Source organism: Sminthopsis crassicaudata, chromosome 6, assembly GCF_048593235.1.
Source record: "Sminthopsis crassicaudata isolate SCR6 chromosome 6, ASM4859323v1, whole genome shotgun sequence".
Taxonomy (NCBI): domain Eukaryota; kingdom Metazoa; phylum Chordata; class Mammalia; order Dasyuromorphia; family Dasyuridae; genus Sminthopsis; species Sminthopsis crassicaudata.
The window spans coordinates 113277267-113291412 of NC_133622.1; the positions used below are offsets into that span (position 1 = coordinate 113277267).

Consider the following 14146-nt stretch of genomic DNA (forward strand, 5'->3'; position numbering starts at 1 on the left):
ATATATATATATATATCTTTAAAATAGTAATGTGACTATGCTGTGATAGATAACATTTTAGATAAACATATACAAGAAAAAGCGGTGTGATAGAGTACCAGCAAAAGAGCAAGAAATTGTGTATCAGGAGATAGAAGTTCTAATCCACATTCTGCCACTTACTATTTAAATTAGTTAACACTGGGCAAATCAGTCATGACACTGAAAAGCTAGAAGGTATCTTCACATGAATTCTATCAGTCTTTTCATCCTCATGTAAACTTGTACACTAATATTTTTATTATCCAATTATTTAGCAGACATTTATTAAGTTCCTGCCTACATACCAGGCACTACAGTAAGAAGCTGGGATACAAAGAAAGGCAAAATTTTTTTTTAAAATCTATCTTTAAGGAGTTCACAGCAAACACACTACTCCATCTTAGCTACTCACACCTTGTTATCTCTAAGACTACTTCCCCTTCAAGATTTAGAATTCTGAAATTCTTTCCTAAGATCAAAATGTCTTGTCTTTCTAGGTGTTTTCATTATCTGTGTTCTTATCTATCTTCTTCTCTTTCTCATCAAACTTCTTCCTTCCCAAGGATATGGAAAATCTCTATTTGTTTCCTTCTGATTCCTTCTTTTGCTTTTTTCTGGTCATCAAATATAGGCTGATTCTTTTCTCCCAATGAGCATATTCTTGTTTTCAGTACTAAAATAAGGAATTTGTAGTCTCTGTTAGAACCTCCTTTTAGAGAGGACTCAGAATTTTCCATTTGCCTTTAATTTCCTTTTAACCGCTGAGCTTGGTTTTTGAATACATGAATATCATGCTTCCCCTAGAATAAGCTCATTGCCTGAAATCTCATCAATTGAGTAGGAGGTGGAAGTCCAGGCAGAAGAGTTCCCATAGTTTCCATCCATTCATTTACTTTTCTTAAATCAGTCAACATCCTCCATTTTTCAGATTTCTTTTTACAACAAATACAGGGGAATTCCAAAAACTTAGAAAAGGTTGTAAGTGTCCTTGGTCAAGTTGCTCCTGCATTATATCTAATAAAGTCTGAATTCTATCACTTGCTAAGGGCCACTGTTCCACCCACACTGGTGTATCAGTTTTGCATTGAATGGGAACAAGTGAAAGTGCAGGCAGGCCTTCAACAGCAGCCCTGCCTAAAAAGCCGAAGCAATCAATTGTAATAGAAATTGTAAGATATCTCTTCCCCACAGATTGATGGGGATTTTTTCAGCTACAAAAGTAGTAAAAACTTTTGTTTCACCTTCAAATATCCATCTCAAAGGCGTAGCACTAACTTCAGCTGCTATTGATCCTCTTATGCCAGACATATAGGTGTCTGCATTAATCTTTGGCCAGTGACTGGGCCAGTTGGCACCTCTAATTACTGTACGATCTGCACCCGTGTCTACAATCCTTCCAGTAGTATGCCATTTACATAGATAGTGAACATAGGACCATCAGCCGTTACAGCTGCAGTCCAAAATATTCCTTCATTCTCTTGTTAGGAGTAAAAATGTAGGCAAATCACCAAATTGCTATTTCGGAGTATATATCAGCAAACCTGATGCTACTACTTTTCATGGTTGATAAGTCACATGTTGTCTACCTGTATTAGTGACTGGGATAGTATCTACACATTCTCCAGTTTCCCATATCAGTGTATGGATAGACACTGTTTTTTAAGCACTCTCAGGAGGTGAAATGGTCAAGCCTACTGTGCCTGGAGGCAAAGGATCTAAAGCTTAGACAAGGATAGATTTCACCTCTCCCCAATTGTAATTCCTTTCTCCCCTCAAGTTGCTTCTTGGCTGATTGATCATGTCAGAGTACTGAACTTAAAGACTCTCTGGGTGTACCATTGGCCATCATGCCCTGTGTTTTTTGCCTGGGGCCCTGAAGATGGGCCCCACTTCCCATTTCCTTGAGTCAGTCTACATTCTGATGCCTAATGGAAGCCTCTGTTGCATTTTGGATATAGGGTTTTGGGTCTTGTTCTCCCATCCAGGTTTTTATGCCAACATTGAGCTTTCAGATGCTCTATTTACCACATTGAAAACATTGACGAGTCTCTCTGGAAGTCTCTTGCCAAAAGGAACCCTGTATTCCCATGTTTAGATCTTGAAAAGTCTGTATCATAGCCTGGGTATAAAAAGTATTTATTCCCACTGTTAGCAACTGTTTGGCTGTATTCTAACTCAGATCTGCTGGATTCCAGTTTCAGCATTTTATCCATTCTATCACAATGCTGTCTTTTTCTGGTTCTATAACAGCATTTTAGTATTTACTCCATCTAGATCATAAGATTCCCAAATTTTTTCCATTTTTCCAGATTACCAACATTAGGACAATAATTTTCTATCTGTTTTATCAAATTGATAAGCATCTAATCAGCTTCTCAAGGGTATAGAATTTTCTGCTTTGGAAGATATTCAAAGCTCAGAAGAGAGTTCCTTTCCTTGTGGAGTTTATAACATAACTGGAGAATGATGCATATACAGATAACCATTTAAACCAGAATTCTGAATTCATTGGTATTGATGATTCTCAGTGAATTTAAGAACTGTCTTGTTCAATTGAACAACAAATATCTTTAGAGTGACTTCAGTCAGCCAGGTACTGTTGAATGGGTTCTGGAAATACATGGACAAAAAGATATAGTCCCTACACACCCATTTAAAAGAAATAAATATGATCTTGCTATGTTTTATAAGTTACCATTAGAACATATTTCTTTTTTCTCATTACTATTAAGTATTATTTTTTTTTGATGGAGTAGACTTAAGGTATAAAGAATCCAGCTCAGTCTAAACTAAAACTATTATAATCATCTTATAATATGGCATTTTTTTTGCCTCAAAAAATTTGTTCATGGTTTCTTCCTTGTTCTTCCTGCAGAAAAGCTCCTATTGATTATAGAAATTTGCACAAGAATGTGGTCATTCTAAGCTTAAATCATTCTATTTATTTATTATTCTATTTATCTGAATCTATTCTAGTCTTTCATACCACTCATTTATATTTATCTTGAGTTTGAATCTAAGAATATCTGAGAGTTCCTGTGCAATAACATTGTATTATTTTTATCCTTTCCTTTTTAGTTCATTATTTGAAACCATTAAAATTTTAACTTTTGAGTCAACTTTCATTTTTATACTACAAAAACCATAAAGGCAGATTTACTTAGTCCATCCTAATGGACTAGCACCTTTCTCACAGGGCTACCTTAAAAATCAAATGAAACAATTTATACAAATGTATTTGCAAACAAATAGAATTATACAATATGAATTAATATTTATTGTTAATTTTTATTCTTTTATAACATCAGGCTAGAAGAGCATATCTGTCATTCAGAATGTCTTGAAATTCACTGTCCTAAAGTCAGAGGGGTGGTGTTATATGAGGGATAAATAACTGGCATTCAAATCCTACCTCTGGCACAAGTATTAGACCTCTAAGTATCTTTCTCAAATTATATGGAATAGATGCCTACCTCTTTACATTGGTACTTCACTGAAAGATCCCTGCACAAGTGAAATCCTTAGTCCAGGAAAGAAATAGAAATTGGTCTTTAATTTGTCTATTTACATAAGTTGATTTAAAAAAAAAATCCTTATAATTCCATATGATCCTCTGCTTTGAAGATTTCTACTTAATAATCTCTTGTCATTGGTTTTGACTTGTTTCTTCCTTTTTACATTATTTATACCCCAGTATTACTATGTTATCCTCTAAGAACAATTCAGCCTTCTATAATGGACTAGAACTCAGATAGATTTGTTCCTCGTGTCTTTTTATCTTTTCCTGTCAGGAAGAACAACTCAGACTTGTAGAACTGATCACTTTCTCAGGCAGGAATGAGAATATGATCCATTCAAAACCAACCTCAGTTTCTGCACTAAGTCAAATGGTAAATTCTTGTCTCAGCCGGCTCTCCTTTCTCAAATCATAATACCTGTTCTTCTATGCCCCTGGGCTATAAAACTATATACTCTTTGATCCAGCAATATCTTTACTGAGTCTGTATTCCAAAGAGAAAGAAAAAGCACCCAAATGTACAAAAAATGTTAGTAGGGGCCCTTTTTGTAGTGGCAATGAATAGGACATTTTGGGTGCCCCTCAGTTGGGGAATAGTTGAATAAGTTATAGTATATGAAGATAATGGAATATTATTGTTCTATAAGAAATGATAAGTAGGATGATGTCAGAAAATCTTGTAAAGACTTACGTGAACTGATGCTAAATGAAATGAGCAGGACCAAGAGAACACTGTCCAAAGGAACAAGAAGATTATGTGACAGTCAACTATGATGGACTTGGCTCTTTTCAAAAATTAAAGGCAATTCAAAGAGACTTGTGATGGAAAAGTGTCACAGATTTGTTCCTGGTTGCATGGGTATTCTCAAAGATATTTGTGTATATAACTTTCTGTCTCTATATTATCAATGTGTATTTACAAGTTTTGCAATATGCAACGCAGATGTTAGAATAGTTAGAAAAATTATGAAATTATTATATTATTGTAACAAACATATCATTATTATTATAACATCAGTATTACAATACTTTTACTATGCTTGGGGGTATTGTTAAGTCTTGTGAATGAATAATCTTTTATCCTTTACCAATTGTTGGAAGAAATTAAGAAAAACAAGAACTCTCCTTAGATTCAGACAAAGCTGAAATAGAGCCTAGCCTCAAAGAACTTAACAATTCAATTTAAAATGCCTTCTTTAATACATTTCCAGCCCTGCTTCTTTTCTTTTCTTTTCTTTTTATTAAAGGTTTTTATTCACAAAGTGTATGCTTGGGTAATTTTTCCAACATTAACCCCTGCATAACCCTCTGCCACAAAATTTCCCCTTCTTCCCCTCATCCCACCTCCCCCCCCAACCCGGCAGGCAGTCCAATACATGCCAAATATGCCGAAATACATGCCTGATCCACATATTCACACAACCATCTGGTTGTGCAAGAAAAATCAGATCAAGAAGGAAGAAAAAAAAACTGAGATAAAAGGAACACAATGCAAGCAAATAATAACAGAGAGAATGAGAATGCTATGCTGTGTTCTACCTTCTGTTCTCATGGTTCTCCCTCTGTGTGTAGATGGTTCTCTTCATCACTGCACAAGTGGAATTGGTTCAAATCATCTCAATATTGAAGAGAGCCATACCTGACTTCTTTTCTAAGCTTTTCTAAGCATCATCCCAATGAATCTAGGATTATTTAAAATTATTTACTCCTATTTTTCTCCTTTTATTTCAATATCAATATGTGTAACAGCCTGAAATAACTTTTGCTAAATCTTGTTCTCTTACTAGACTTTCTTTTTCTTCAATGTACTACCCTCATTCATTCACCTGGGTTTGACATCTTAAAGGAAATGTTGATTTCATCCTACTCCCAAGGTTACCCTTTCCTGCAACATATCCTGCTGATTCTTCCTTCCTAACATTTTCTCTGTTGTATTTCATATCACCACATCACCTCCAGTCTTTTACTTCTCCAAATATCACATGCATCATTGTTATTTTATACTTCCCAAAGCACAACTTCATACTTGTCATCTCCTTGCTCCCAAATCTTCAATGGCTTCTTGTCATTACTTTTAAAAATTCTGAATCACTACTTTGGCATGTAAAGTTGTCCATGATCTAAACATTTTCTTTTTCTCATATTTAATGTATTTTTATGTTTTTATATGTCCACTCTTGTTTTACCCCAGCATCAATCAAGTAGTAGCAAACTTTGTTGAAGCCATATCCCATGCTTCTCTTTCCTTATGCTAATCCCTCCTGCTTGAAAAATTCTCCCCTTTTTTCATCCTTGTGTAAATTTGGCTTTTTCTTCAAAAACTAACTTGTCCTAAGTAACCCTGGAAAATTTTTCCCCTAGATTTGGCTATTTTCTTCATTAAACTCCTATACAATTAAAAATGTTGTCTAAATGGAGTTCTAACTGAGACCTGGGAAGTTAAATGATTTGTCCAAAGCAATGTACGTTGTGTCACATATAAACCCAGGTTACCTTCTATCCACTGCTCTTTTCACTGTGCTACATTGGTACCCAATATTTGCTGCTTTGTGGTGCCATGTATAAATTGTCTTCTTAGTTATATTTTAATTCCTAGAAGCTTTGAATTACTTTATAAATTAATATATGTATTTAGAGCATCTATGATGTGCCAGACACTGCTAAGTGCTTTTAAAAAAATAGGTCACATAGGTAAAAATTGCCTGAGCAGAATTTGAATTCATCTTCTTGACTCCAAGTCCAGTATTTTATCTATTTTGCTACTCACTCTTATTTGTTTGTATACTCATATAGTTATGCAGTCCAAAAGCAAATAGCTTTAAATTAAATATCTATATTGTTGACCTTAACCCCTGTTTTCCTCTTGTACAAACATAGTATGTCTCATCCCATTGGTCTTTAAGTGAGAGGTGATTTCTAACAAGTATTATGTAGGTAGGTTCCAAGTTTTCCCCTCGGGGTTAGAATGTAGCATAGTATGATGGATACAGGCCTTATTCTGGTATGACTGCAGTGTTTGGGCATGACAGGCCCTGTAAACACTTAAAGAAAGTATGTGTTGACCTCATTGTTTGGTCTTTTAAACACTAATGACAGTTAACCATTGTCTTAAGGGCCATGATTCCTAAAAAAGAATCATGTTGTCTCTGTACTTTCTATTTTTCTTCCTCTATTGTCAAGGTTTGTCATCTGAGAATTATAGACAGCACACTAAATACTTTTCCTTGCTGGGTTTCTTGCAGGGGAGTCTTAATTTCAGCCGAATTGTGTGGAACTAGTGGAATACAAAGAGAATCAATAGAGGAAATGGGAAAGGATATATACTGTCTTAGTATCAAATTACAGTAACCATTTTTTTGGAGAAATGAAAGGATAAATAAACTTGACATATACTTTTTTATTTTTCTGTATGTTTCATTTCCTGTGTGATATATTCAATTTTATTTACTTAGTAAAAGTTGTGAATCTTTTCTGTTCTTTTTCAGATCACCAGAAACTGGAAAGGGAGGCTAGAATCTGTCGTCTTTTGAAGCACCCTAATATTGGTGAGAAAAAACTTTACCTATAAAGTTTTCTCTTTACAATTTAAAATTTGACTGCCAATTACTTTGATGCATCATTAGAATCTCTGCAGATACATAGGAAAATAAGCAGAAAAAAAAAAACAAAAAAAAAAAAAACGTGATTCTTCAGAGCTTTAGGGTTAAGCCTTGAAAATAATTATCAATACAAAATAGATTGATCCAATCATTGAAAATTAGTTAAAATTAATGAGATTAAGTCTTAAATCTTAAAATGAAATGGAGAAATTTAAAGAAATTGTTTTGACTAAGCAACAAAATATTTACCTATTTTATTCTGTTATATAAAATTTTAAATTATATTTATGTAGTTTATTAATGTTTGCAAAATGTTTTATACAATTGAAATAATTGAATAATAACTAAGTTCTCCATAACAATGAAATCATAGGTTTAGTTTTTTTAAAATCTTAATATTTTAGGGAAAACATTGTTGACCTTTGTTAATATATTGGTAAATATTTGGTAAATTATGGCTTTAAAGAACTGATCATCCTTCACACGTAGGTAGAGATAAACCACCTGAAGAGATAAATGAGAAGCAGATCTGACAATAAATGTAAAAGTAGTGTTTGCCTAAGATACATCAAGCTCATAACTCTTCTATGAGATTAGTGTCCTGTGTCAGCTATCCCAGATGTATCACATTATTGCCATTGGAGTTGGCATTGTTTAGAATTTCTCTTTTCTCTAACTTCCTCTTAAGTTCATAGAATTTCAGCCTTGGAAATGGTTATCTAGTCCTCTTTTTCCATTGATTGTTTCCAGAAACCATCTCTGCCCACTTCAAGCCTCTCTCCTTGCCCCAAAATTGGTCAGAGGATTCACACTTTCACTGAAGGGGAGAAAGATTCCTAGTTAGAACTTTTGAGTACTTTTCTGTAGTATTCAGTTTTCAAAACTCCCTCCACAGATGTAGATCACAGACCCTTCACACTACAAGTAAGTCACATGAATAAGACTTGTAGAATTACATGTATTAATAACTCTTTTTGTGGGCTGGCCTGGTAATCTAACAACCATGAATAGCATTGTTCCTTTGGGAAAATAAAATTCAAATTAGAAACAACTGACTGAACAAATGAACTTCTTTAGCACAAGCTATTTGTAAATTAGGGATTATAAATTAGTTGTAAAGACAATTAGATTGAGAATCAAACTTGGTTTTTTTCAAGTTAACATTATGTAGTAGAGTGAAGCTGAGTTCCATTTGGACTTTAATATCCTGTGATTCATATTATTTTAACAAGGAGAGTTTATGAACCACATATTGCCAAGCATCACTTAAGCAGTTAGATATGCCTGTTACTGTGCCAGGTATTAGGAATATAATGATTTGCAATGAAAGAAATCCTGCTGGCAGGAGACCTATATTCTATCAAAATCTTTACATGTAATAGAAATAAAATCTAACTGGAGAGAAGGTAATCACATATGATGGGAACAGGAAAAAGCGTGAATGGGAAATTCTGATCAGTGAGAAAGGAGTAATTGTTTCAGTAAGTAGAACTTTTGTGGGAGCAGAGGAAGACAGACTTGGTATGGCTTTGAAGAAGAGAAGGAAAACAAAGATTTCCTCCAGCAGGTGAAGAGGTTTCTAATTCAATACAACATTAAGATAATGATTCTCTAGTTTACATGTACTTAGTATAGTTCTATAAGTTGACACCTATTCTACAAGATTGACAACTATGATGAGAGTTAAGACATCTGGGAGGGAAGACAGACTTGGAGATAGACAGAAAAGACAGAGGACTGGAGGCTGGAGGACAGATTCGAAGATAAAAATCCTTGTGGCGGCTGCCCTGTCTCCTTTACTTCTCCACTGAGACTAAGGCCCATCTGAAGGTCCCTCAGAAAGCTAGCCTGGCCCCAGGCGAAGGAGACAGACTGTGAAGGAGATAATAAAGACCTTGGACTTTATTTCTGACTATTATGATTATTCAGCTAAAGGTGTCAACTTGTAGAACTATACTAAGTACAAAGTACATGTAAACTAGAGAATCATTATCTCAATTCCACTGAGTTAACACCTTGTTGAAAGATTGTTTCAAGTATATTTGGCCCTCTACACTCTACTTTTTATAGATCAGAATCATTAAAGGATTTGAAATACAGCGCTATTGTATGATTACAGAATGCCTTCGTCATCTTGTAATATTTAGATAATTTCTTTTTTTTAGGTGAAGGCAGTATTTCTAAAAGCATTATATTTGAGACTTCTATTCCTAGGATTATCTGGGGAGATGTAGCACTAATTATCATTCTTACATTCTTATGCTTTCTCCAATTACCCATGTCTTTCTGTTGAAGCTACAAATAACTAGCATAATTAAGTTCTCTTATAATCAATAAAAAATTGATTTTTATTTCAAAATACCTTCCTTTATTTGTGGCTGACACAAAGGGGACAAGAAACAGTTGAACTTAGTTTTACATAATTATGAAGTTTTTATTGGCAAAGAGATATGCTTGCCATTTCTCAAAGGCTAGCATTTGAGTTCTTACCCAAATGCAGAGCTGTTCTGGAGTGAAAATGAATTTTTTTTACCTTGGGTTTTGCTGCTGTGTGGATAGCATCCTTTTTTCTTGTATTTATTTCATTTAGTTTACAAATCTGAGCATGTCAGTTAGCTGTTTGTCTTTGGAACTGTCACTTAGCTTTTCTGTACTTATGTATATCAATCTCAGAAGATTGTTGTAAAAATAAAATAAGATGGTAAATATTAAAATTATTTTTAAAATATAAAGCTCTATAATGTCAAGGTATTATTGTCTTTTTTAATTTGGAGAATATCCATATGTATCTTTGAGGGGTGACAGTCTGATATTAATGAAATGTGAAAAGAAATTACAAATGAATCTTTTAGCTAAGTTTCCTTTCCTTATTATTCCAAAGAACAGAATGTTAACAGTTATATACTAGTCTTCCTAGCACTAGATTTAGAAGTATTACTGGTCCCTTCTTATAAATCTTGGTATTTTATATAGCATTTTGGAGCTATGCTATGATCTGAACTTCAGTTTCCACTGTTGATTTTAGAATGAGTAAATGAGTTAATTATCAAGCAGTATTACACTAGCCTTCTTATTTATCTTTCCATCTCTTCCCTTTTCCCTCTCAAATAAAACTTCCAAAGTGATAAAATGACATTTTTAAAAGCACATGTCTTTCTATATTATTTCTCTGATCAAAAAGCTCTGGGCCTTTTAAAAATATATTTAATGCCTTCTTTTTGATATTTAATGTCTTCCACATAGTCTAGTTCCAGCCAAATTACTCCTCTTGCCTTCTTGCTGTTTCTTACATACAACATTCCATGAATCACCTTTATGCCCAGAACTCACTTCTGAGTTATATTTGCCTTCTGTAAAATAACAAACTCTTCTCGAAATTCAGTTCAAGTGATACCTCTTACATGAGAGCTTTCCTGCTCATCCTACCTGGAAGTGAATGCTGTCTTTAAATTACTTTGTATTTATATCGTCTGCCTTCTGTATTTATTTACATGCGGAAGATAAACTGTAAGGTTTTTGAGAGTGAGGTCTATTTTATTTTATTTCAGTGTCTTCAGTCATTAGCCCAGAGATTGGCACATAATAAGAAGTTAATAACAGTTTGCTGATTGATTTACTGATTTCTGTTTTGTGATAAGAATAATCACCAGTAGAGTAGAAAATCTCTAGACTTAGATATCAAAGGCCTGATTTTTTAAATTAATAAAATTATCTGAAAAGAAGTGGTCTTTATCAATTATCGATAACATTTCATGAAATGTATGTATGTATATATGTATGTATGTATTCATTCATATATTTCTGAAGAATATCTTGAAGTTACAAAAAATAGATCTTTTTTTAAGTTGAAAATTAGAACTGGCCAATGGATCAGTAAGGCCATTTTCATATAGGCTTTCTTTATGAGGCTCCCTAATTTCTAGGAAGTTTCTAAGGAAAATCTTACCATTTTATGTTTCAAAATGGTCCATCTTCTTATATATTACTAATGTAAAATGAGTGTCAGAAGAAGAGAATAAATTACATAAGTAAATGTGTTTAAGTTAAATTTTGAAGACTGTTTTCTAGAAATTGAATTATAAAGGGTAGACCATTTTATTGGTGAAGATTATTTAGCAAGTTTCTTTTTTTAAAATAAAAAAATTATTTGTTTGATTTTTTTCCTAGTTACATTTAAAGCAGTTTTCTTTTACATTTATTTTCAAAACTTTTGAGGTCCAGGTACTCTCTCTTATCTCCATCCCTAATTAAGAAGCTACATATGAAGTTATACAAAATATTTCCATAAAAGTCATGTTGTAAAAGGAAACATACACCTCCCACCCTAATATAAAAAATAAATCCTCAAAAAAAATTGACAGAGAGAGATAGACAGGGAGGGGGAGAGAAGGAGAAAGAGGGAGAGGGAAATGCTTCAATCTCTAGTCAGACAAAATTGGTTCCTTCTCTAGTATAGACAGGCATTTTCATCATAAATCCTTCTGAGTAGTTGTGGATCATTGTTATATATGCAGGTTTCATGAGAATTCCAATTTCAATCACATTCAGTAGTCCTAATAGATCTTTCTTAATCTATAAAAATAAAACATGAACCTATATATTAAATTTTTTAAATCAAGTAGCTCATTTAAACTCACTTAAGAATAAAATTTTATTATTTTATGCCTTATAGAGAATTTAAAAGTGAATTTCTAAAATATAAGAATAGTCACTAATATTTAACAACTGAATAGTCATTGTTTACATATGATATATATATATATATATATATATATATGGGTAGGGAACTCTCTTCTTTATTCATTTGGATCTCCTGTCTTATACATTTTATCTAACTTATATGACTTAAAGAACCAAAAATATTTTCTTAAAAGTAGATTTGGCACAATGGAAACATCCCCAAATTTCCCAACTAAAAGTTATGGGGAAAATAGCACTTAACTAGTACTAGAAATATATAGAGATGAAAGTTTTTTTTCATAAATTTGTTCTGTAGAACATTAATCTGTTGACAATTTTTCTAAAATAGGAGATAATTGAATTGCTAGGACCCTGATAAATAATGGTATCCTAGAAGAATTTAGGGAATCACAATTCATTTTCTCTCTGGTTCTACCAACTATAATATAACCTTGGATACATCATTTAACTTCTCTTGACCTCAGTTTCCTTATCTGTTAAAGGGAATTATATCCCTCTAAATATAAATTTCTTTTGACTTCTGTAAATTTCAAATTAGAGGTTCCCTATTATAACTTGTTTTTTGGTTTTGTGTTCTATGATAGTGATCTGGAATTGTGTGTGTATTATTATTTGCTAATGGAGCCAAAGTAATCCATATATACATTAAATATGCATATTAAAAGATAGATGGATTATATGAGGATATGAATAGAAAATATACATGAATGGTGATGATAATATGTAAGTATATGTGTGTGTGTGTATATATGTATAAATATGTATATATCTCCATATACACACACACATACACTTATACATACTCCTATATGTGGTTTTAATGTGGCTATCAAACTCATTTTTTCTCATAATAATTTCAGAAATTAGAGTAAGAAAGAATTGATTTTCATTTCATCTGAATTATTATGCTATCACCAAGCTGTGTAATATGACAGTATTGCACTTACTCAACCAAAGATAGTTAAGATGAAAATAGTAATTATCATAAACTAACAAGACGAGACATATTCAAAGGATTGTTTAAATAATTACATCAAACCAATTGTGTAAGATTTTATTCCTCCACTGTACTGTATAGTTTATACTAATAGCACTTTTGAGGATGGTGCAGCTTTCCTTAGAGATTATTATAACTAGTTGACATGGTTTCCAAACACTCAAGAAATAAATAAGAACATAGATCATTGTTTACTTGCTTTTATTCCTCCTTTCTTTCCAATTGGCCCCTCTATTAAAACCTAACATTTCACAAACTGGATAAGGTATATCATGCCAATGACATGTTGGAAAGTGAAAGTCACAGAAAGACTTTGTGAAAGTCAAATGTCCTCAAACTCACTGGTCTCCTCCTGCCTGCCACAAGAGATTTCCTCATGATCTTTATTAGATTCAGGAGATTTTTTTTCCAAAGAATCTTTATTTTTTCACTTAAGTCACAATTCTAACTTCATTTTTTTTCTAAACAGATTATATAACCTTAAGATATTTTCAAGGTTATAATATTAAAGACAGAAATAGCTTCAGAAAAAATATTTAAACATTGGAGTATATTTAAGTTACCACAACTCAGCTGTTATTGAGGTTATATTAAAATTATTCTTGAGATTAGATATGGGTCCATTTTATGATTACAGGATGTCCTTGTTATTTGTATCTTGCCTTTGGTTATTACTAGCTCACCTATTTTATAAATAAAGTATCTGAAATCCAAACATCCAAAGCACTTACATCATTTCAGCCACTGAATCTGAGAAAGAAAGGAATCGGTGAAAGGAAGAAAGAATATATCCCTTATTTTGATCTGACTATTGCATCCTCAGGTAGGAGGAAGTTGACAGTGGATCACTCATTTATTCACTCACCAGACTTTATTTGTAAAGATGTTGACATAAAGGACATCTAACCCTTTGGTAGGGAAATATAATTTATGTTGCCAGACTTTTGACTGAAGACTCTGTGTTTAATAGGAAGACTTTAGAAAGAATGAAGCCATTTTAGCAACGTGAGGATATGTTTACCTATTCTGTGGTATTGGCATAGAGAGGGAAGAGAGAAAATAACAACTTATCAGTGTCTCATTTTTAATAAGTGGCCTAAATACTTAGTATAATGACAAGCTTCTTCTGGTTCCTCTACAAATTTATGGACTAGCTGATTAATTTTCTTTTCCTTTGTTCTTATATACTTCATGCAACAGACAATAAAATAATGAAAAAATAGTGAAGAATTGATGTTAATGCAGACGTAGATAAAGACTTAAGAAACCTTTCTTGATTCTCATTTTATAGACCTGTTTAGGTATATCTAC

At 32.8% G+C, this 14146-nt stretch overlaps 1 protein-coding gene across 8 annotated transcripts in view; it reads left to right on the forward strand.

Moving 5' to 3' along the window:
• CAMK2D (calcium/calmodulin dependent protein kinase II delta) overlaps window positions 1-14146 on the forward strand; it is a 345760-nt gene that overhangs the window by 105181 nt on the left and 226433 nt on the right. For all 8 annotated transcript variants that reach the window (XM_074273763.1, XM_074273768.1, XM_074273767.1 and 5 more), the window contains one exon: window positions 7024-7083. In XM_074273763.1, the coding sequence (XP_074129864.1) occupies window positions 7024-7083 (60 nt within the window). The remainder of the gene's footprint in view (window positions 1-7023; window positions 7084-14146) is intronic.